The sequence below is a fragment of the Symphodus melops genome (genome assembly GCF_947650265.1).
Source record: "Symphodus melops genome assembly, chromosome: 4".
NCBI classification, from domain to species: Eukaryota; Metazoa; Chordata; class Actinopteri; order Labriformes; family Labridae; genus Symphodus; species Symphodus melops.
Window position 1 is genome coordinate 30,249,022 of NC_136694.1, and position 22,095 is coordinate 30,271,116.

Here is a 22,095-nt window from a genome sequence, read left to right on the forward strand (position 1 = left end):
CCAGAGTGCTCAAGACCAAGGCACTTAGGGATCAGGACCGGGTCAAGACCAAGGCACTTAGGGATCAGGACCGGGTCAAAACCAAGACACTTAGGGATCAAGAGCGGGTCAAGACCGAGACACTTAGGAATCAGGACCGGATCAAGACCGAGACACTTAGGAATCAGGACCGGGTCAAGACCGAGACACTTAGGAATCATGACCGGGTCAAGACCAAGGCACTTAGGGATCAGGACCGGGTCAAGACCGAGACACTTAGGGATCAAGAGCGGGTCAAGACCGAGACACTTAGGGATCAGGACCGGGTCAAAACCAAGACACTTAGGGATCAAGAGCGGGTCAAGACCGAGACACTTAGGAATCAGGACCGGATCAAGACCGAGACACTTAGGAATCAGGACCGGGTCAAGACCGAGACACTTAGGAATCATGACCGGGTCAAGACCAAGGCACTTAGGGATCAGGACCGGGTCAAGACCGAGACACTTAGGGATCAAGAGCGGGTCAAGACCGAGACACTTAGGAATCAGGACCGGATCAAGACCGAGACACTTAGGGATCAGGACCGGGTCAAGACCGAGACACTTAGGAATCAGGACCGGGTCAAGACCGAGACACTTAGGGATCAGGACCGGGTCAAGACCGAGACACTTAGGGATCAAGAGCGGGTCAAGACCGAGACACTTAGGAATCAGGACCGGGTCAAGACCAATGCACTTAGGGATCAGGACCGGGTCAAGACCAAGACACTTAGGGATCAGGACCGGGTCAAGACCAAGACATGGAGGCATTGAGACCGGGTTAAGAGCGTAAGGGAGTGTCGGTCATACGGTGCTGGTTGTTAACAGACTGTCGTCATGGAAACAGGAGATTTGAACGCTTCATGTGGGCACGTGACCAAATGATGCAAACAAAGCACGCGGCATGTTGAAGAAACTTGGGAGTTGTAGTTCTTAGACAGAGTTCTGACATCACCATGGTTACTCCTTGGTTTGTAGGTGCGGCCTCCTGCAGGTGGGGGACCGCCTCCTGTCAATCAACGGAATCCCCACTGAGGACGGGACGCTGGAGGAGGCCAATCAGCTTCTCCGAGACGCAGCGCTGACCAATAAGGTGTCTCTGGAGATCGAGTTCGATGTAGCAGGTCGGTGACGCTAACGATGCTAGCATCACTCTCTTTGTTTGTTCCTTCTGTGTTGCCGTCTCCTTTCTTAGCGTTGCATCATGTCAGTTATTATCTCCATCAGACGACTCGATGAAAGCGTTTATGATGGGATGGATTTCAGAGGGAAAAGGAGACGATGTGATCATTAACCTCGGAGAGTCCCAGCTGGGACGTTTTGTTCTGCAGCAGAATGTGATCCGCTTTCAAACACTCGGACGCACAAAGAAAATGCAAAAGATTCTGACTCGATGTTTTCTCGCTCGGGAAGTTTAGAGGATAAAAAAAGCTTCTTCTTGTTTCTACAGGAATCACAAAGTGCTCACATCTTGTTCTCCGTGTTTGTGTCTGAACACAGAGAAGATGTTTCGCTGCTGGATTCAGAGTTATTAGTCTTCTGAGTCATGTCGGGCATGACCTGCCGACGAGCCAATCAGAGGAGAGCGAGGGCTGAATATGTGTGAAGACGAGTGTGTGTGTGTGTTTTGTTTGTGCAGAGTCCGTGGTGCCCAGCAGTGGAACGTTTCACGTCAAACTGCCCAAGAAGAGAGGAGTGGAGCTGGGGCTCACCATCAGCGGTAGGAACACACACACACACACACACACACACACACACACACCCACACACACACACACACACACCCACACACACACACACACACACACACACACACACACACACACACACTAAACAAAGTTCATAAGATCTATTTTATTTTCTCTTTGTTTTGAAATGCTGCTGGCAGAGTGTTTAAATGTCAGGAGACACACACACACACACACACACACACACACACACACACACACACACACACACGTTTCCCGGGGTAACGGCGGCCTGCAGGAACACTCGGCTATAAACACTGGGCGATGTTTATAAAGTAGTGTATGGATACCAGGCCAAACATTCAGTCTCTCCTTTTGTTCTGTTGACATTCATCTCAAGCCGGCGGCCTTTCTCTGTGAGTTTGTACGAGGCGACTTTATTCGTACCGCGCACTTTGAGACGCGACGCGTCACACAGAGAAGAAGAAACGCAAAAACATTGATCCTAGTTTGAGCAGCTTTCTGCTGCTGGAGCTTATTAGAAACATGCAGAGGCTTTTTAGCTCGGGTACAATCACTTCTATCTGAAGCAGTTCCACTGCCCGCTTCCATCGCTGCAACACCTGTTCACCTGATAACTGCTCTCATATCTGGCAAACCCAGGGGCATCCAAAACGGCCTTCAAAGCCCCGCCTACCTTCTCTGGTCCAATCAAATCCAGAGCATTCAGGAGCAGAATCTAAAGTTAGAAGGAGGACATACTGGCTGCTGCATTGTTGTCAGAGAAGCTTCAACACAGCAGGTTTCCTTCATGATCACACAGAAAGAGAGCAGCTCTCTGATTGGCTGATTGATCACACAGGAAGAGAGCAGCTCTCTGATTGGTCCTTTAAAGCCTCCTGTGAAGAGAAGTATTCTGATGTGTTGAATAAGGATGAATCCCGGCCCCTGATGGCTTTGATATCACTCATTCATTGGAGGGAAGTTTCACCTGCTCCACATTAAAACAGCCTGACACTGTGGCTCTATGATGCAACAGCGCCCTCTGCTGGTTGGAAGTTCTCACAGCTCTCACTGATACTCGATACTGATACTGTCGGACATGTGGACAGATTTCCCTCGAGTATTCGAATGTGAAACGTGATGTGTGATGTCATCTCTCTCCACAGCCAGTAAGAAGCAGGGAGAGCCTCTCATCATTTCGGACATCAAGAAGGGCAGCATGGCGCACAGGTACGTCATCTCCTCCGCTACATTCACTGTAGATTTTAGAAAACGGGACTGATGTCATCCGCTGCACGGAGACCAGGACCTACGGGGGACCTGTGCTGCGTTCAGGTGCTCCTCGGATGGTCTCGCTGTCTGAGTTGGGAAGTTGTTAACGTGATGCATTCAGGGGTTTATAAGAAAACGGTCAGAGGACTCAAACGCTGACACGTGACGATGTGAGGGGCCGGGATGACGTGTACAGGAAGGGCTGAGGATGACATCACGTTTAGTTAGGTATCTAAATGCATCTCTGTGGGGAAGAATCAAATCAGGAGCCTGATGGTTCCTGTTCTGTCTCCTTCAGAACAGGAACTCTGGAGCCCGGCGATAAACTTCTGGCCATCGACAACATCCGGCTGGAGAACTGTTCCCGGGACGACGCCGAGCAGATCCTGCAGCAGTGCGAGGAGCTGGTCAAACTCAAGATCCGTAAAGACGAGGACAACTCAGGTAAATCCCTGAGCTGCTCCGTGCTGCAGAGGTTGCTGGTTTGAATCCCCGTCTGTCAGGAGCCTCTCTGTGTGGAGTTTTGCATGTTCTCCCCGTGCATGGCGTGGGTTCTCTCCGTGCGTGGCGTGGGTTCTGTCCGTGCGTGGCGTGGGTTCTCTCCGTGCGTGGCGTGGGTTCTGTCCGTGCGTGGCGTGGGTTCTCTCCGTGCGTGGCGTGGGTTCTCTCCGTGCATGGCGTGGGTTCTCTCCGTGCGTGGCGTGGGCTCTATCCGTGCGTGGCGTGGGTTCTCTCCGTGCATGGCGTGGGTTCTCTCCGTGCGTGGCGTGGGTTCTCTCCGTGCATGGCGTGGGCTCTATCCGTGCATGGCGTGGGCTCTATCTGTGCATGGCGTGGGCTCTATCTGTGCATGGCGTGGGTTCTCTCCGTGCATGGCGTGGGCTCTATCTGTGCATGGCGTGGGCTCTATCTGTGCATGGCGTGGGTTCTCTCCGTGCATGGCGTGGGCTCTCTCCGTGCATGGCGTGGGTTCTCTCCGTGCATGGCGTGGGCTCTATCTGTGCATGGCGTGGGCTCTATCCGTGCATGGCGTGGGTTCTCTCCGTGCATGGCGTGGGCTCTATCCGTGCATGGCGTGGGCTCTCTCCGTGCATGGCGTGGGCTCTCTCCGTGCATGGCGTGGGTTCTGTCCTTGCATGCCGTGGGTTCTCTCCGTGCATGGCGTGGGCTCTGTCCTTGCATGGCGTGGGTTCTGTCCTTGCATGGCGTGGGTTCTGTCCGTGCATGGCGTGGGCTCTTTCCGTGTTGAAGACGTGTTGAAGAATACCCGCCTACGTGTGGACGAGTCCTTGGAGTCGCCCGATCAGTCCAGAGCGACCCTGCGTCTCGCCGCCAAGCTTTGATAGATATAGAGCAGATAGATGGTGAAGTCTTCCATACTAATGTTTTCACTCACCGTCTCGTTTGGTCTTATAAAGAAGCGTCATGATTCTTATCAGAGTTTCATCTCCTCTCAGGAGCTCAGTGCAGGACGGGTCAGTTTATTTAGACGCACTTCTCCTGTCTGTCCACCGGGTGGTGCTGTTGTCCCACATTAACCGCCTCCTGCTGCGGCTGTGAGAGGCCTTCGTGGTACGGCTCGATGAATCCTAGAAGAGGGAAGATGCCTCAGTGTGAGGAGAGGATGAAGAAGAATGTGCAGCTGTTTAAAGACCCTCGTCCTTCTTTATGAATCCATCAGTTTAACAGCCGCCATCTTTTTTATTTGTGTAAAATAAAGACGTGTTCTTAAATGAAATCAGCAGCACGAGACGTTGTCCTGCTTCACGGTGTTTGATGAGATGTGATTACATAATCGTGCTGGACTGTGAGTCAGAGGATGTGTGCACATGTATACACACACACACACACACACACACATACACACACACACACACACACGTGGGTATGAAATGCAGAGATTATGCATTCATGCTTGGTGATGACGATGCACACTTCTCCCTGGTTACCATGGGAACTTGCTCTTCCTCACCAGTGATGTCTTGACGAGTTTTGACCTACTTACAGAGTTAAATGTGTGTGTGTGTGTGTGTGTGTGTGTGTGTGTGTGTGTGTGTGTGTCACAGATGAGCAGGAGACGTCAGGCAGCATCATCTACACGGTGGAGCTGAAGCGGTACGGAGGCCCTCTGGGTATCACCATCTCAGGCACCGAGGAGCCCTTTGACCCCATCACGATATCCGGCCTGACCAAGAGAGGCCTGGCCGAGAGGTACACACACACACACACACACACACGCGCACACACACACACACACACACGTGTTCCTTGTAAAGGTTTAAGATTGCTCTGTTTCTGGGTTTGATTTTTCATGTCTGCATGTTGAAGATATTATCGTGACCTCGACCTCTCACTCCTCCATGAGTTATTTGACATGCAGAAAGTTAAAGCCCAGTGGGAGGCTGCAGGTGTGTGTGTGTGTGTGGGGGGGGGGGGGTGCAGCAGACTGGGAGGATGAGTGTGAGAGTAACGTGAGTCCTCAAGAGGAGAAGAAAACAAGCGTTAAAAATGTTTGTTTGTTGAGTGGAGGTCGGGTTGATCATTTATGATGCATTCGAGGAAGTCAGGAAATCGAACCGCTCATTACTTTCGTGACATCAGAGAAACACTCTTATTTATGCTGGATTAATCCGCCCTGACAGGAAGGTGCTTAGAATAACAACGAGCTCCTCTGCTGTCAAAGGTCAGGGCTGTCAGTGAAAGGTCACGACCTTTTGTTCTGTTGACTCTCCCGACAGCAGAAGCTGATTTATAAAAACTGTCTTCCAATCACATGCTGGTCAGGTTACCTGCTGACTCTGACCTGTCTGCAGGCTGGTTGTCTGTCTCTGTGTATCAGCCCTGTGATTGGCTGCTGGACTGTCCAGTGTGTAACCCCGCCTCTCGTCCAATGACAGCTGGGATCAGCTCCAGCCCCACACGACCCCGAATGTGGAAAGCGGTACAGATAATGAAATGGACAGTGAAGGTGATGAGGAGGAGGATACGCCGAAGGGCGGGGAGCGGGTGGAGGTTATGAAGGACGCCGTTGACTTTGTGTTGTGATGTGTGTGAGAGGGCGAGTTCTGGAGACAGTCTCAGCGGTCCAGTCTTTAAGCGATGCGTGCATGGGGGAGGGTCTGAGCAGCTGGTTCTAGTGTTTATCGATTTGAACACATCGCCCTCGACTACGGCGTCCGTCCCAGCGTGTGACTGCGTCTTCTCTTCTCGTTGCTCAGGACGGGGGCCATTCATGTGGGCGATCGCATCCTGGCCATCAACAGTGTGAGTCTGAAAGGTAAACCTCTGAGTGAAGCCATCCACCTGCTGCAGATGGCCGGAGAGACGGTCACCCTGAAGATCAAGAAGCAGCTCGACAGTAAGGCTCAGCGTTCAAATCTCTTCCCCCGGATTGTGACGTTTGAACTTTGTTGTCATGGCGTTGACTTCGTGCCAACTTTCTCCTGTGGCAGATTTGGAGGAGAGGAAGGCGGCAGAAGCGGAGGACACGACGGAGAACGAGATCAGCGACACGGAGGAGGACGATTTGACCGACAGCCAGCAGACCAACAAGCTGTCCGAGCTTTACTCCACCACCATCCCCAGCGTGGACTCCGCCATGGAGTCGTGGGACGGCTCGGGGATGGACGCCGGCTACGGCAGCCAGGGTGAGCTCGCCGTTAGCTCACGGATGCTAAGTTGTTTGAGCTTTTTTTAAACTGCCGTGATCTCTCCGTCTGCAGGGACGTACAGTCACCAAGCTGCAGGTATCGCCCTTCACCCACACGAGTGGCGTAGCGCCAAACAGCAGCGCAGCACCACGCCCCCTCCTGGACGCAGGAAGAACTACCCCTTCAGTGACGGAGGCTTCAGTGAGGATGACTGGGACAAACCACCCGGGTAGGTTTAAAGCAGAAGTGAGAGAGCGATGCTCCGTTCACGGAGACAGACAGTATGAGCTATCTGAAGTACTTTCTGTTGATTATTTGTTTTCATGTTTGTGTGACAGATTTATCAGCCAACAAGATGGTATCCTGATAGATCCAGACGACAGTTTCTGGTGTCAGGCGCTCGAGGACCTGGAGACCTGCGGCCAATCAGAGCTCCTCAGAGAGATCGAGGTCAGTGAGCACCTTAACATCAACCTCTCTGCTCAGAACACTCTGTTTCTGTGTCTGTAGCTTTAAATATGTAAATGAGCTGTGTCTGACCACGCCCCCTCTCTGGAAGGGCTCGGGTGTACTCGCTGCTTTCTGGCTCCATGTCCTATTGTTTACGGTGAGAAGGCAGACTCAGAGGGCAGAACAAACACCTAGCTGTGGGAGTGTCACCCACCTGGGGGAGGGGCTACTGCCCTTTGTGATGTCATGAAGGGAACATCTCCAAACGGCCTGTTTGAGCACACATTTTTTTTAAAGTGGAGCAGGCAGAAGACGGAGAGGATGGACTGTTCTCATCATTGGGGGGGTTCAACTCAGCCCAAAGTATCTTATAAAGGAAGCTCTTTGTGAGAGCTGTGCAGATTGATGGAAGGATGAAAGGTTAGCATTAGCTGAAGTTTAATGGTCCATGTGTTCTGATTTATGCAGGCCTCCATCATGACAGGAACCGCCATCAGTCTGGGAGTAGATGGAGTCAACAAACCTCCACCTGAGCCCATCCTCAGTCATAGCAGGATGAGTCCTCTCCGGAGGAATTCTCTCCTCCACCAGGCCAACTTCATGCACCAAAATGCCCACCTCCACCAGGGAGCCCACCTGCACGAGGAGGCCCACCTGCACGAAGAGGCCCAGCTCCATCAAGGTACTCTAGAGGCAGATGTGCAGGGTTCAATCATCCTGTTAAGCACAAGTGAAGTACTGTTAAATGTTCTTCTATCCAGAAATCCACCTGCACCAGGAGGCCCTTTACAACCACGATGGCCACCTGCACCCTGGAGCCCACATCCACCCAGACAACCAGTCCCCTCTGCTGCACCACGACCCCAAGTCCAAGGCGTCCCTGAGAGTGTCGGAGAGGACGTGGGAGTCTCGTCGGATCAAGGAAGAGATGCAGGGGATTCTGTCCCCAACGCCTCTGGAGCTGCACAAAGTGAGTCACTTCAACAAACCAGGCTGAATGGGTTAGAGCACGTTCTGGAAGAGTCCCAGGCCGCCACTGTTCATGTGCAATAAATAATTACTGCACTAAATCCAAAATTAAACCCTCTACCAGCGCTGGGTTCTTTGAGCTGGTCCACAAAAACACTCATTTAACCCAAGGGAGACAGAAACATGAAAGTCTGGTTTAATGGACTCTAAATGGTGCCTCATTAACAGATCATACATTGTTTATGTATCATACAGTACAGCCTGTTCTGTTTTTGTTCAGACGGAGTTCTTAGTAAAAACATCTGGCATGCATTACGACAAAGACTCCACACCTTGTCTTTATTATGTGAGGACGGTGTGAGCGCTGGTCATTTTGTAGGAGGGACCTCATGCTGCATTCAACCATGTTTATGTAAAGTTTGCAGGCGGGGTTACACCAGCCAATCACAGAGCTGACATGTAGAGACAGACAACCAGCCAATCACAGAGCTGACATGTAGAGACAGACAACCAGCCAATCAAAGAGCTGATATACAGAGACAGACAACCAGCCAATCACAGAGCTGACATACAGAGACAGACAACCAGCCAATCAAAGAGCTGACATACAGAGACAGACAACCAGCCAATCACAGAGCTGACATGTAGAGACAGACAACCAGCCAATCAAAGAGCTGATATACAGAGACAGACAACCAGCCAATCAAAGAGCTGATATACAGAGACAGACAACCAGCCAATCAAAGAGCTGATATACAGAGACAGACAACCAGCCAATCACAGAGCTGACAGGTAGAGACAGACAACCAGCCAATCACAGAGCTGACATATAGAGACAGTCAACCAGCCAATCACAGAGCAGACATACAGAGACAGACAACCAGCCAATCACAGAGCTGATATATAGAGACAGACAACCAGCCAATCACAGAGCTGACATGTAGAGACAGACAACCAGCCAATCACAGAGCAGACATACAGAGACAGACAACCAGCCAATCACAGAGCTGATATATAGAGACAGACAACCAGCCAATCACAGAGCTGACATGTAGAGACAGACAACCAGCCAATCACAGAGCTGACATGTAGAGACAGACAACCAGCCAATCACAGAGCTGATATATAGAGACAGACAACCAGCCAATCACAGAGCTGACATGTAGAGACAGACAACCAGCCAATCAAAGAGCTGACATATAGAGACAGACAACCAGCCAATCACAGAGCTGACATATAGAGACAGACAACCAGCCAATCAAAGAGCTGACATATAGAGACAGACAACCAGCCAATCACAGAGCTGACATGTAGAGACAGACTCACAGTCACACCTGCAGACAGTTCAGAGTCAGCAGGTGAGCAGCGTGTGATTGGACTGTGGGAGGAAGCTGGAGAGAACGCACGCCATGCACGGGGAGAACATGCAGACTCCACACAGAGAGGCTCCTGACAGACGGGGATTCAAACCAGCAACCTTCTCGCTAACTGCTGAACCCAAAAAAATGAACTCCGATGTGTCTTTTGTCTCCTGCAGGTCACCGTGATAAAGGATCCAGAGAACGACGACTTCGGCTTCAGTGTGTCCGACGGCTTCTTGGAGAAAGGAGTTTACGTGAACATGATCCGACCCGACGGGCCCGCGGACCGCTCGGGGCTCAGACCCTACGACCGGATCCTGCAGGTAACATCATCGGACTAAACGGGGTCACTCTGAAGTTAGATCAGTCTTTGTTCTAACCCTAACCCTAACCCGTCTGTTTAGCGAGGCAGTGTCATTTAGCAGCGCTCTCCGTCTCCGTCTGTCCAGGTGAACCACGTGAGGACGAGGGACTTCGACTGCTGCCTGGCGGTCCCTCTGATCACAGAGGCCGGGGACCGACTGGAACTGGTCATCAGTAGAAACCCGATGGCGAACGACGACGAGGACGACGAGGACGACTTAGAGGACAATAACAACACTTTGGACCACCTGGCAGATCTGTAACACACACACACACACACACACACACACACACACACACACACACACACACTTAAAGACGCTGATAAACAAAGAGAGACGTCCTCTACCTGGCGATGAGGTGCAAAGGTCCGTCTCCTCGGTTCGGACTCAAACAAAGACTCCTTCACATCACAGCATGCACACACAGTCTCCCCCCCTCCAAATGTTCTATAGAAATACAACCACAGATCAAATCCCACCGGAGACCCCCCCTCCTGAATGCTGACTCAGAGTCCTCACAGCATCGCTCCAACATAAACAACCCCTGACTGGGCACTTTAACCCTCCATTACGACAGATTCAGACTCCTTAAATCTTGTTTGGACTGAAAACAAGTTACTCAAACCTGCAATTTAGGGTGAGGTAATTTCCTCTGTTATTAATGCCAGGCCACAGATTTATAGAAGTGACTGTTGTACCACGGGGGGATTTGCCTTATTACATAATATTGTGGGAACGTTTGAAGAGACAGGGGCCTTGTTCAGTTTGCAGAGTTTCACGTGTTGTTTTAAAAAGACCTGAGAAGAAGGACGAGGTTTGAACAAACGTGTCTTACTTTAGTTTCCACTGATGTGCTCGTGCTGCTGCTACAATTCTGCTTCTCCTCTGTAGAGTCCGACCCATTAATCATCCAGCCCATATGATTTGATAAAGATACGCATCCTGGCCTATATTAGCGTAATCAATGATTAGCTGCACCGGCTAATTAACCGCAGATATGCGCATACGTTACAAATGTATTCACCAGTTAAATATCGTTGGAGTTTTAATGCATTACTCTTGCTTGTATTACTCTGTCACCAGCAGAGGGCGCTATATAGATTACATCAAGCAGCCTCACTCTGCAGAGCGTCGAGCGGGGGATGCTCGTCGGCCATCTTCTCTTCATTTTAAATCTACTGTTTGATAAATGAGGGATCAACACAGTCAATGTTTTTTATCAAACATACATATCGATAACACATTTCTTTCAGTCGGGTTCTACTCTTTTTTAATTTCCAAGAATCATTTTTCAGAGTTGAACTTTTTTTATTAAATTCTTCTGAATTGGAGACGTCTGCAAAGTAGAGGTCGAGCCAAAAAAAATCTGTATTTGTGCAATCATGACGAGATCAGGATTTCACTTTGACGGTTTTTATTTAATCCAATCGTCAATCGGAAGTCCAAAGTGGAAGGATTTGGGACGTTCACAGCTCTACTGAAAAACTTAACATGGGATATAAGATTGGGTTATTCCTGATCTTTGCTGTAACAGGATTGGATCGCTGTGTCCCGGAGAGACCGCGCTGCTAAAAGAAGAACATCGTCCTGTAACACGCTAGCTGAGCACCTCGAGTCTGGCGTACGAAACTTCAGAGCGTCAGGAAGCTGCAGAGATCAGCACAGATAACATCCCACTGAAGGAGCTGTGTGTTGCAGATCTGAGAACACAAGTAAAACATTAAGAGAATAATGTCTTAATATAATTGACGTTAACAGGAATGAAGCGATGAGCCACTTCTCTTCCTCCACGTGGTGTAAGGGCTAACAGTAAAAACAGGTCTGAAGGCGCCGACGCGTCAGTGTGAACACAGAGCTGAGAACAACGATGATGATGATGGTTTTGGAGCATTAATAATCACAACGTTGCATTTTAAGCCTTTTAAGAACAACTTTCTCTCCAGTCAGCGTTTTCACTTCCTCCAAATTTTCTCGCCGCCTGAAATAGCTTCACCCACCTAAACAACTCTTCGGCCTGAAAGCGCTGTAGTGGAACAAATCTAAAGAAACCCGAACCCACCATTTTCGGATGTTTCCAAATCCGCCCACTCCGGCTGTGTGTCCCCTCGTTCCTTCCTGTTTGAACTCAAACACGTACGAATTCACAGAAAGCAGACTCCTGTGCTTTCCTGTGTGTCTGCAGGTGACATTTACATTATTATGTGTATTCCTTCTGGAGGGCGGACTTATGCAAGCACAAGAATGAGAATTGACAACAAAGTTTTAAGAGTGTAAAAAAAAAAAAAAGAGAAATAAAAGAGGAGCGAGCGGCGGATTAATCTGCGTGGGAACGTACGTGTGAAAGGAACAGAGAATCACCCTTGTCCTCCGCAGGGTTGGAAAATAATTTGACAGGAACAATCACAACCTCTGTTCTCGCTCTCCCTCCCTCTCTCTCCCTTTCTCACATTGTTACATAACACAGTCAGTATCCAGCTGCCCCCTCTGAGACCGCCGTGTGTGTGTGCGTGCGTGAGCGATGTTTCTATGTATACTATACACGTGTGTTTACATGTATGTATCTTAAGGATGTCCGTGTTTTGCCCATTTGAGCATGTATGAGCATGTGTTTGTGCGTGGATGTGTAACACAGCGGGTGTACATTTCACTGTACAGACGTGAATCCTTTTTTTTAGCGGGTGGGGGGGTGGTTTGAATTTCCGTCTCTGAATACTGAATACACTCCGATTTTGGGAGCGAGCTGAGGAAATGTTTTCATAAAATAAAAGGGGGGAAAACTTGACTTCTCTCCGTGAACTGAGGACAAAGTAAAAGAAGCACACTGTTGAATACCATGCACTGTACGTATGTTCATGTTCATGTTCCAGTCTGGTTTTATATGCGATGTCAAGTGGCCAAAAAAAAAACAGTTTTGTATGCAACAAAAAAAAAAAGTTGATGAAAAGCCTTCTTAATAGTTCTGTTGATTTATTGACATGTGCGTACGTATGTTCGTGTGCTCATCCGTCCTCACTATGCATCTCTGGACTGAAGCTCAATCCGGAAACGCAACGACAGATGAGCGATTCGTGGGTTTTTATTACGCCGGGACGTCTGCGTGGAAGACGCCATCTTCTGTACGCGGGGCATTCGCACAAACCGTGACAGCTGATTGTCTACGCACGCCGCCGCCGTTAGCTTTCACGCCAGTCTCAGCGGAGTACTAAGACTTCTGATCCACTGTCCTGGGCTGCCTGCTTGGAGGACTACAGCCTCTGCACACGGGGCACGCACACGAACCACCAGGCTAATGGCGCCCTTGTTGGCGGGTTTTTAATTTTAAATTCTATTATTCGCATTTCAAAACTGTCTAGAGGTAAAAAAAATGTGCATTAATTTCAGACTTTGAATCATATCCCGATTAATGCGTCAAAGACAACGCAGGCGTTCAGTAATATACAAATTAAGTCGCCTCGTGTTTTCACGTGCTCCTGGACGTGACATCGTTACGGTCACATCTAGGAAAAGTAAACTTGATCCGAACCGACCTCGGAACGGGTCAGACCTGACAAAACCAGTCGCCATTATTAGAAATATGAAATCAGGTGTCTGACCGGTCTGCATTTAAAATCGTGAGAACGCCCAGTCTGAGACGAGACCAAGACCTTCAAAAGGTGCTCTTGTGTCCCAGACCGATTTCAAGTCTTTTTAAATCTTATGATCCGTTATTCATTTTGCTTTCCGGACTTCTCGCTCCCTTCCTGATGAATCACACGGAACTTTCTGCACAAACTTGACGTACTCTCGCAGACCTTGAAGGCATTTCAAAAGCCTCGCTGAAAGATGTGTCGTCAGACATCGTTGCGTGTCGGGGTTGGGCTTTTAACGTACGCGTTGATTTTGTGTAGTGTTTTTTTTATTTAATTGTGTAAAGTTCTATTCTATGTAAAATAGTATTTTTATATGATGATGTAACTCTTCCAAAACGTGGGAGAAAATACAAAACAAAATGATGAAGGGGGAAAATAAAAATGTATATCTTTGATGTTGTTGTTGTTTTGTTTGATTCATTTTCTATGAAATAAAGACTGTACTGATATACTTCTCTTTTTGAGAAGAGATGAAAAAAGGAAAATAAAAGGTCTAATTTTATGGCTTCATGAGCTCTGTCGTTATTTTTGGTAAAAGTAGAAAATACACTGATTGTTGGAAGTTGAAGTCTCAGTGGTTCTTTAAAGGACCAATCAGAGGTTAGAACGCAGAAAGGTTTACAGACCCATGCAGAGCTGGCTAAACACTGAAGCTACAGTGTCCACCGCATGCAGAGCTGGCTAAACACTGAAGCTACAGTGTCCACCACATGCAGAGCTGGCTAAACACTGAAGCTACAGTGTCCACCACATGCAGAGCTGGCTAAACACTGAAGCTACAGTGTCCACCACATGGTGACCTTTATTTATTTTATTTTACAGCAAACTATGCATGTTAATAAAAAAATCTAACCAGAGTTAGCCAAAAGGCTAATTTTCATTTGCTGTCTCTGGCCAGGTTTTATAAAAGGCTCCCAAAGCTACAAATAAAAATAACATGGCAGTAATGAAGCGGACAGAACGTATCCAATAACAAACGAGGACACATATCGATGGCATTTTGTTCATGTCCTCTGTTTGATGGGTACATTTGAGGACAGCCTTTATTCAAGTTCACAGGGAGTGTTTGAGGTTTGAACAGCTGCTGATCTGGTTCCACCTTACCAACTGTGACTTGTATTTCTACATGTCTGTTCTGTAATCTTATCTATTAGCATCTCTTTCAACCACTGTGGCCTGGAGGGTTTGCATAAGGCCTCTGAAACTGATCACTGCTATAACAGTGTAGAAACAGAATGAAAATAAATTCTGTTAGTTGCTAACATGACATCATTCAACCACAAGAAGACACGTCGTCTTCTAAAATATAAGCCTGAATTTATCAGTAAGGAAACAACTACTGTACCTATATCTATGTTTATTTGATATATTTGGACGAATGCGTCAAGTAAACATCTTCACTTTTGTTAGCTTGTCAACTGGTTAGCTACAGGACATGAAACATACCTACATCCCATCCATCAATTATTAGTATTTAGTGACGCAGGATAGTACAAGACAAGTGAAAGATATGACAAGAGCAAAACTATGTGTCAAGATTTAAGACGATAACAATGAGACAGTGTGTGTGTATGTGTGTGTGTGTGTGTGTGTGTGTGTGTGTGTTTGTGCCTCTGCATGTTTCTAATATCCAACGAGGACACATATCTAACATTGAGTTAGCAATGCCTGAAGCTCACCACCTGTGTGAGCATCTTCTCTCAAGAGGGGGGGAACCTGTTTGTAGTGTTTGATCTGCACATACTGTGCTGCTACTCTTGACGTATTTAACAAAGAGATGATTTACTTATTGGCATTTTTTAATGACATGTTCATGTCCTCTGTTTGATGGGTACATTTGAGGACAGCCTGTATTCAGGTATTCAGAGTGTTTGTTAAGAAGGCTGGTTCAGCAGTCAAACCCTGCAGGGACTTCCAGGCATTAATTATTAATACAATAAACTGCATGATGTGTTTTTTTATTGACATTCATTAACTGTGTACGATGTTAGCAGAGCTTCCTGTGCCCCTGACTTCACCCTTCAGTCCAGCAGGTAGGTGGTCAGTCGGTTTCTGCACGCTGACCGAGCCTCGTTCTAAAACCAACACAACACCTGAGCGCTGATGGGAGCCGACAGGGATGATGAAAACAGGAACGAGTCCCCCGGTGTGATAACGTGACATAAAACTTTAATCTCACGAGTCATAAATGATTTCATATTCTCATCATTTCATGTATTAGATTAGAAATAAATCATATTTCATGTATGTTAAGGGGTTAAAGAGATGTTAAGAGACTTTCTTTTAAAGGATTCAAGGAGCTCTTTTTCATGACAAGCCGTGCAGCGAGGTTTGATCTGAAGCGTTGGACATTACAGTTCTCACAGCGGGATGGCGTGATGCAACACAACACGAAGACGCGTCACATTAAACGCCTCATGTGTCCCTTCTTTATGTCTCGTTCTTCCACCTGCAGAAATCAAAGCAGCATTTTTTGATCTTCTCAGTGTTTTGGAGAGAGACGTGTGGGCATGCTCTATAAACTCATTTATCATGTTTATATCACGTTCAGGGTTTTTAAGTGTTTCAGTGTTTTTCTTCTTTCTGTGAATTTGTCCGCACACGTGATTTTTATTCTCCCTCTCACCGTCGGCTTCGTGTGCTAACTGTTCGAGAAGCTGTGCTGTACATTCTGCTTCTGCAGACTTAATTATCCCCAAGTGTTTACAACTGTTATATAACAGGTCCGACACACACACACACACACACACACACACACACACACGTGTGTGTCACATATGGAAAAGTAGTTAAGCGGTGTTTATGCACATTCAGAGCAGTGGGAGGAGGATTCTGAATGGAGGGAGTCGTTCATATTCAGAGGCAGGAACAATAAATCTGAACTGCAGGAACTAAAACTAGTTTGTCTGTCTGCTGTGGTTTAAAACAATTAACTAGTAACTTACTAACTTATTAAACTTTAAAGTCAAAGAGTTGTGTTTGACTTTTTGCATCCTGACAATCAACAAAACATCCATCCGTTATCTTGACCTTGTTACCCGTTCAGGGTCACGAGGGGGCTGGAGCTGATCCATGCTGTGATTGGGCGAGAGACTGGTCTCCAGCCAATCACAGAGCTGACATACAGAGACAGGTCAGTTTAGGGTCAGCAGGTAACCAGCCTGTGATTGGACCGTGGGAGGCAGGTAGAGAAGAGAAGTGAAAAAACGAACTTACTGGTATAAAAAATAGACGCGTGATGTACAAACCACTGACTCGTGTATGTTAATTATCTTTTACAACCAAAGCGCTCCGATTACAACTTCTCTAATCCGCCGCTCGAGCTGCTCAAACGGACTTTAGTCACATGAATCTGCGTCGCTTCAGTTTGGCCTGAAAACATTTAGTGAGACGTCGGGAAGCAAATCAAATCTGTCCCACTCGTAAATGTCCCCTTACAAATCCTTCATTTATTTTACACAACGTCTTTATAGCAAGAGACTGAAGCCTGAAACAAAGACAAGTCATCCCAATAGATTTAATCTGGCGTTCACAAAGAGACACACACACACACACACACACACACACACACACACACACACACACACCTCACAAACAGAGGACGATCAGTCGACACTATAAAAGTGTGACAAACATTTACTGATGATTTGAACCATAACATGTTTTTTATTTAGCCCAGAGGGAATCTGAAGGCTCGAGTGATAAGACGGGACTTCACGTCCATATTCAGCACTAATCGGGATGAAAGAACGGGACGTGCTGATTGGGGGGAAAAAAATCTACAAAAACAAATGGAAACAAAAAAAAAAAGACCCTGCGGCCTGTTGTGAGAAACCACAACAACATCTTGGGAACAAAACATCAGACTTTCACATCATCCATCACCACTTCCTGTGCTGCTCTATTTTTGAGTGTAGAACAAAAGGCAAAAGTCCCATGATGCACTTTTTTTAAAGACCCACTTTATTTTCAGTGATTCTCAGCAGACGGATCTATTCCTGGAGCTGGTGATCTGAGCATGTTCAGAGTCACGGCCGTGTGGTTTTATTTCCTTTCTGCAGATATTTAAAGCTCAGACTGTGGAGATGAAACAACAGCAACATTTCAGGTTCACACCTGCAAACCAAGATCCCGTGTGGCTGCAGGATGGAGGAGCTCATAATCATGTTTGAGGTGTTTGTGGACTTAACTGTGCACATTTATAATACAAACAAATCAGGGACTAAGAGTCCTGACTGGATTTGTGCTTTAAGAGCCTTTCAGCCTTACGGACTGTGATGCATAAACAGGCTACTGGAAATGAGTATTATGTGTCAGCACAGTGTGGGAAACCCGGGTGTGTTGAGTACCCAGCAGCCTTTTCTTTCCCTGCAGTCATTTCAATGTTTTACTCTTCGGTTGTTACAGAGCGTGCAGCTCCACTCAGGAGGCTTCATGTCTCCACTGTTGTTCTTTCTCTCCTGTTTTTAGGAGCTGGAAGCTTAAAGGTGGAGCTTTCAAACGAGGCCCCTCCTCCTGAGCTCAACGCCCCCCCCAGAAGCCCCGCCCCCTGCAGGACGTAGTACATACATTTTACTGCTTGTAGTTACACGGCACTAGCACAAGCTAACCTCGTGTTTGTGTTCACCTGTCTGTGCATCAACATGTTCACCTGTCTGTGCATCAACATATTCACCTGTCTGTGCATCAACATATTCACCTGTCTGTGCATCAACATATTCACCTGTCTGTGTATCAACATGTTCACCTGTCTGTGCATCAACATATTCACCTGTCTGTGTATCAACATATTCACCTGTCTGTGCATCAACATATTCACCTGTCTGTGTATCAACATGTTCACCTGTCTGTGTATCAACATATTCACCTGTCTGTGCATCAACATATTCACCTGTCTGTGTATCAACATGTTCACCTGTCTGTGCATCAACATATTCACCTGTCTGTGTATCAACATGTTCACCTGTCTGTGTATCAACATATTCACCTGTCTGTGTATCAACATATTCACCTGTCTGTGCATCAACATATTCACCTGTCTGTGTATCAACATGTTCACCTGTCTGTGTATCAACATATTCACCTGTCTGTGTATCAACATATTCACCTGTCTGTGTATCAACATATTCACCTGTCTGTGCATCAACATATTCACCTGTCTGTGTATCAACATGTTCACCTGTCTGTGTATCAACATATTCACCTGTCTGTGTATCAACATGTTCACCTGTCTGTGTATCAACATGTTCACCTGTCTGTGTATCAACATGTTCACCTGTCTGTGCATCAACATGTTCACCTGTCTGTGTATCAACATGTTCACCTGTCTGTGCATCAACATGTTCACCTGTCTGTGTATCAACATGTTCACCTGTCTGTGTGTCAACATATTCACCTGTCTGTGTGTCAACATGTTCACCTGTCTGTGTGTCAACATATTCACCTGTCTGTGTGTCAACATATTCACCTGTCTGTGTGTCAACATGTTCACCTGTCTGTGTGTCAACATGTTCACCTGTCTTCTTATTTGTGATGTAAATCTCTCAATTATCTCCTTTTAACTTTTTATCGTTAGTTTTTTAAACCCTTCACGTAAAATGGTTTTCTGAAAAGCGTGACAAATAAAATGTATTATTATTATTATTATTATTATTATTATGATTCTGTGCTGAAAGGAGTACATGTATGGCGTCCTGCCTGTATTCCTTTCTCCACATTAATCCTGATTGGCTGTAATGCACAGCTGTTCTCATATTTTCGGGAAGCTTGCAGCTTTACACGTGGAGGAATGCAGCCTCCTGTGTTGGCTGGAATACTTTAAATCTTGTATTAGAGGCTTTGTAGGATTAGAATTCATGATGTTGTCGAGGGGATTTAGGTACATAAATCCTGCGAGTGGAGGAAATTGAAGTTGAATAGAAAGATCTGTGAGAGAAAAATGTTTTTAGCAGCCGCTGTCTGAGCACATCCAAGTCCTGGTACTGTGCAACTTCACTTTTTACTACTGATGCCTAAAACACTGAAGACCTAACCTATTCTTTTAGCTCAATCAGCTGTTAGCTCAATCAGCTGTTAGCTCCATCAGCTGTTAGCTCAATCAACAGTTAGCTCCATCAGCTGTTAGCTCCATCAGCTGTTAGCTCAATCAACTGTTAGCTCAATCAGCTGTTAGCTTAATCAGCTGTTAGCTCCATCAACTGTTAGCTCCATCAACGGTTAGCTCAATCAGCTGTTAGATCCATCAGCTGTTAGCTCCATCAACTGTTAGCTCAATCAGCTGTTAGCTCAATCTACTGTTAGCTCAATCAGCTGTGAGCTCAATCAGCTGTTAGCACCATTAGCTGTTAGCTCAATCAGCTGTTAGCTCAATCAACGGCTAGCTCAATCAGCTGTTAGCTCAATCAGCTGTTAGCATATCAGCTGTTAGCTCAATCAGCTGTTAGCCCAATCAGCTGTTAGCTCAATCAGCTGTTAGCACCATCAGCTGTTAGCTAAATCAGCTGTTAGCACCATCAGCTGTTAGCTCAATCAACTGTTAGCTCAATCAACTGTTGTCCTAGCAGGAGCTCCAGCTGTCTGTTTGAGAGCTGGACTCGGTCTCGGAGCACCCTGGTCTCTGGATGGTCTTGGTGTGGCCCCCCTTGACAATGACAGTAAACTCTTCTAATCCTAAAAAACAACTAGAAGGTTAAATAACGAGCCACGACACGTTTCTGAAGACAATTTTTTATTAAGAAATAAAAAAAGTTTTACACTTTGTAAAACCCCTTCAAACACATTTTTTTTCTCTTTTTCTTTTCTAGCTTACAGGTTGGCAATAGAAATAAAAATTAAAAGCTTTCAAATTCATTTTAAAAATGTGTTTTTTTTTCCTTTAACAAGAAAAAAAACACATTTTCTCCCCGTGTACATTCTGAAAAAGGAGGGCTGGTATACAGTTTACAGTATGATGCAGTAAAGACAGAGGCAGTGTCATCGGAGGCCATGACCACGATGAGTCGGACACGAGAGGGGGACGGGGAGGAGGAGCAGAGCTGGACTCCATTTCCCAGAAGCCTCAGCGAATGTTAAACATCGTCCTCTGACACTTGTATAAAGAGAATAAAACGTGTTGAGCTAACATTAGAAATCTGCGTGAGGAAATGGAGCCGCCACGTTTCCCTTCCTCTGCAGCCAATAAGGAGCGCAGATAGACGAGGTTAGGTCAAGGTCACGCCTGTGAGGCGTTAAAGAAACACGACAGACGCCTGCAGACATGAACGTGAGATTCAAACCCGGGCTGCGGGTTTCTTTAGTTTATTTAAGTGTTGCAGGGCTTCGGCCGAGTCGAGCAGGACGTCGAAGTCGGACAATGATTCAAAACAAAGCTCACATTTGATGTCATGTAATCTGGTTTTTATTGGATTTTCTGCCCTCTTTGCGAAGCTTCCCAAAAGCGGTGAAGTCATCGTCCCGTCACAGAGAAAATCAGGCTTTGATTGGACAGAACGTGCGACTGACACTTGAGGAAAGATGGTGGACTTTGGTGGTGGCGTGCTGTTGGGAAGCGGCCTGATTTTCTTAAAAAGCAAACAGCAGAGTTGAAAGTAGAACGACGGCGTGCGTCTTGGCAGTGTTACTGTGTTCCCCCCCCCTCCCCCCTCCCCCCCACCCATCACCACCTCCCCAAACTCCTGTCACCAAAATAAAAAATAAAAAAACTTCAATTCGCAAAGAAATTTAGTTTAATGTCACAGAGTTTACAAATCATTTGATTCTCAGTGCATTTCAAACCACACGGTCTTGGATGGGACAGTGGTCTCGTTTGGTTTCGTCCCGCACTGCAGAGCGTGTTCAATTCAAGAATGAAGAGTCTAAATTTTCTTTTCTTCTTCAAGATTTCACAGGTGATCGTCTTACTTCAAAAAAGGTGAAAAAAAAAAAAAAACAGCATGAAAAATAAAATTCTTCTACAAAGTATTGCACGTAACAAATTGTAGCTTTTTGAGTGTGTTTGCTTTTTTTGATAGTCGTACATGTTACTCCAATGACAGAGGTTCAGATACACTATGTTTGGAATACAAAAGGCAACGTGACAGACAACACAGATCAAACAGAATAAGAAAAAACGTCTGAATTCAATAAAACAAGATCAAAGAAATCAGCTTTTTTTTTTTTTTTCAATCTAAAAAATACAATCTTCAGAAACTTTTACATCCACCCGCAGGTGACTTTCACATTTCAACATTCGGCGGTAAAAACGCGTGCATGGCTAACGCTCCGATTCTCTTGCAAACTCTTTTCAAATCTGAGACAAAAACAAAAGAAATACACGGGTCAGCTTCGGGTAATGGAGGCTAACTCACGGGGAGTGTAAGAAGGCAGAGGGACTGGGACGTACTGGGAATACACACACACACACACACACACGCACACACACACACACACAGGCAGAATAATGGGATAAATGACTGCATGAGTTCATTCTGGTCCAAGTTTCCACACAAACAGAAGGATCTCTGCACCGAGGGGAAAGAGTCATGCGTGTTGTTGAAAATGAGATTTGTCTGAGTTTTGGTTTCTGACATCGTGATCACCGTCTTCTCGTTGAAGTCGATTTTTAACGACATGCTTTTGGACTAATCCCCGCCAAGACAGATTTTTTTTCCAGGTTCGTTCGTTGAACACAGAAGTCAGAAATGCAGATTC

General features: G+C 46.6%; 1 protein-coding gene and 1 long non-coding RNA gene across 7 annotated transcripts in view; one reads left to right on the forward strand and one right to left on the reverse strand.

The window, feature by feature from the left end:
* The window catches only part of grip2b (glutamate receptor interacting protein 2b), a 149,689-nt gene extending 139,477 nt beyond the window's left edge, over positions 1-10,212 (forward strand). For all 6 annotated transcript variants that reach the window (XM_079341614.1, XM_079341612.1, XM_079341613.1 and 3 more), the window contains exons 13-25: positions 999-1,144; positions 1,660-1,740; positions 2,878-2,941; positions 3,282-3,427; positions 5,050-5,194; positions 6,202-6,341; positions 6,436-6,630; positions 6,706-6,862; positions 6,972-7,083; positions 7,552-7,765; positions 7,845-8,053; positions 9,590-9,736; positions 9,863-10,212. In XM_079341614.1, coding sequence (XP_079197740.1) covers positions 999-1,144; positions 1,660-1,740; positions 2,878-2,941; positions 3,282-3,427; positions 5,050-5,194; positions 6,202-6,341; positions 6,436-6,630; positions 6,706-6,862; positions 6,972-7,083; positions 7,552-7,765; positions 7,845-8,053; positions 9,590-9,736; positions 9,863-10,039 — 1,933 coding nt within the window. In that variant the 3' untranslated portion in view covers positions 10,040-10,212. The remainder of the gene's footprint in view (positions 1-998; positions 1,145-1,659; positions 1,741-2,877; positions 2,942-3,281; positions 3,428-5,049; positions 5,195-6,201; positions 6,342-6,435; positions 6,631-6,705; positions 6,863-6,971; positions 7,084-7,551; positions 7,766-7,844; positions 8,054-9,589; positions 9,737-9,862) is intronic.
* The window catches only part of LOC306822609, a 138,074-nt gene that overhangs the window by 81,226 nt on the left and 34,753 nt on the right, over positions 1-22,095 (reverse strand). The gene's annotated exons all lie outside the window — the stretch shown is intronic.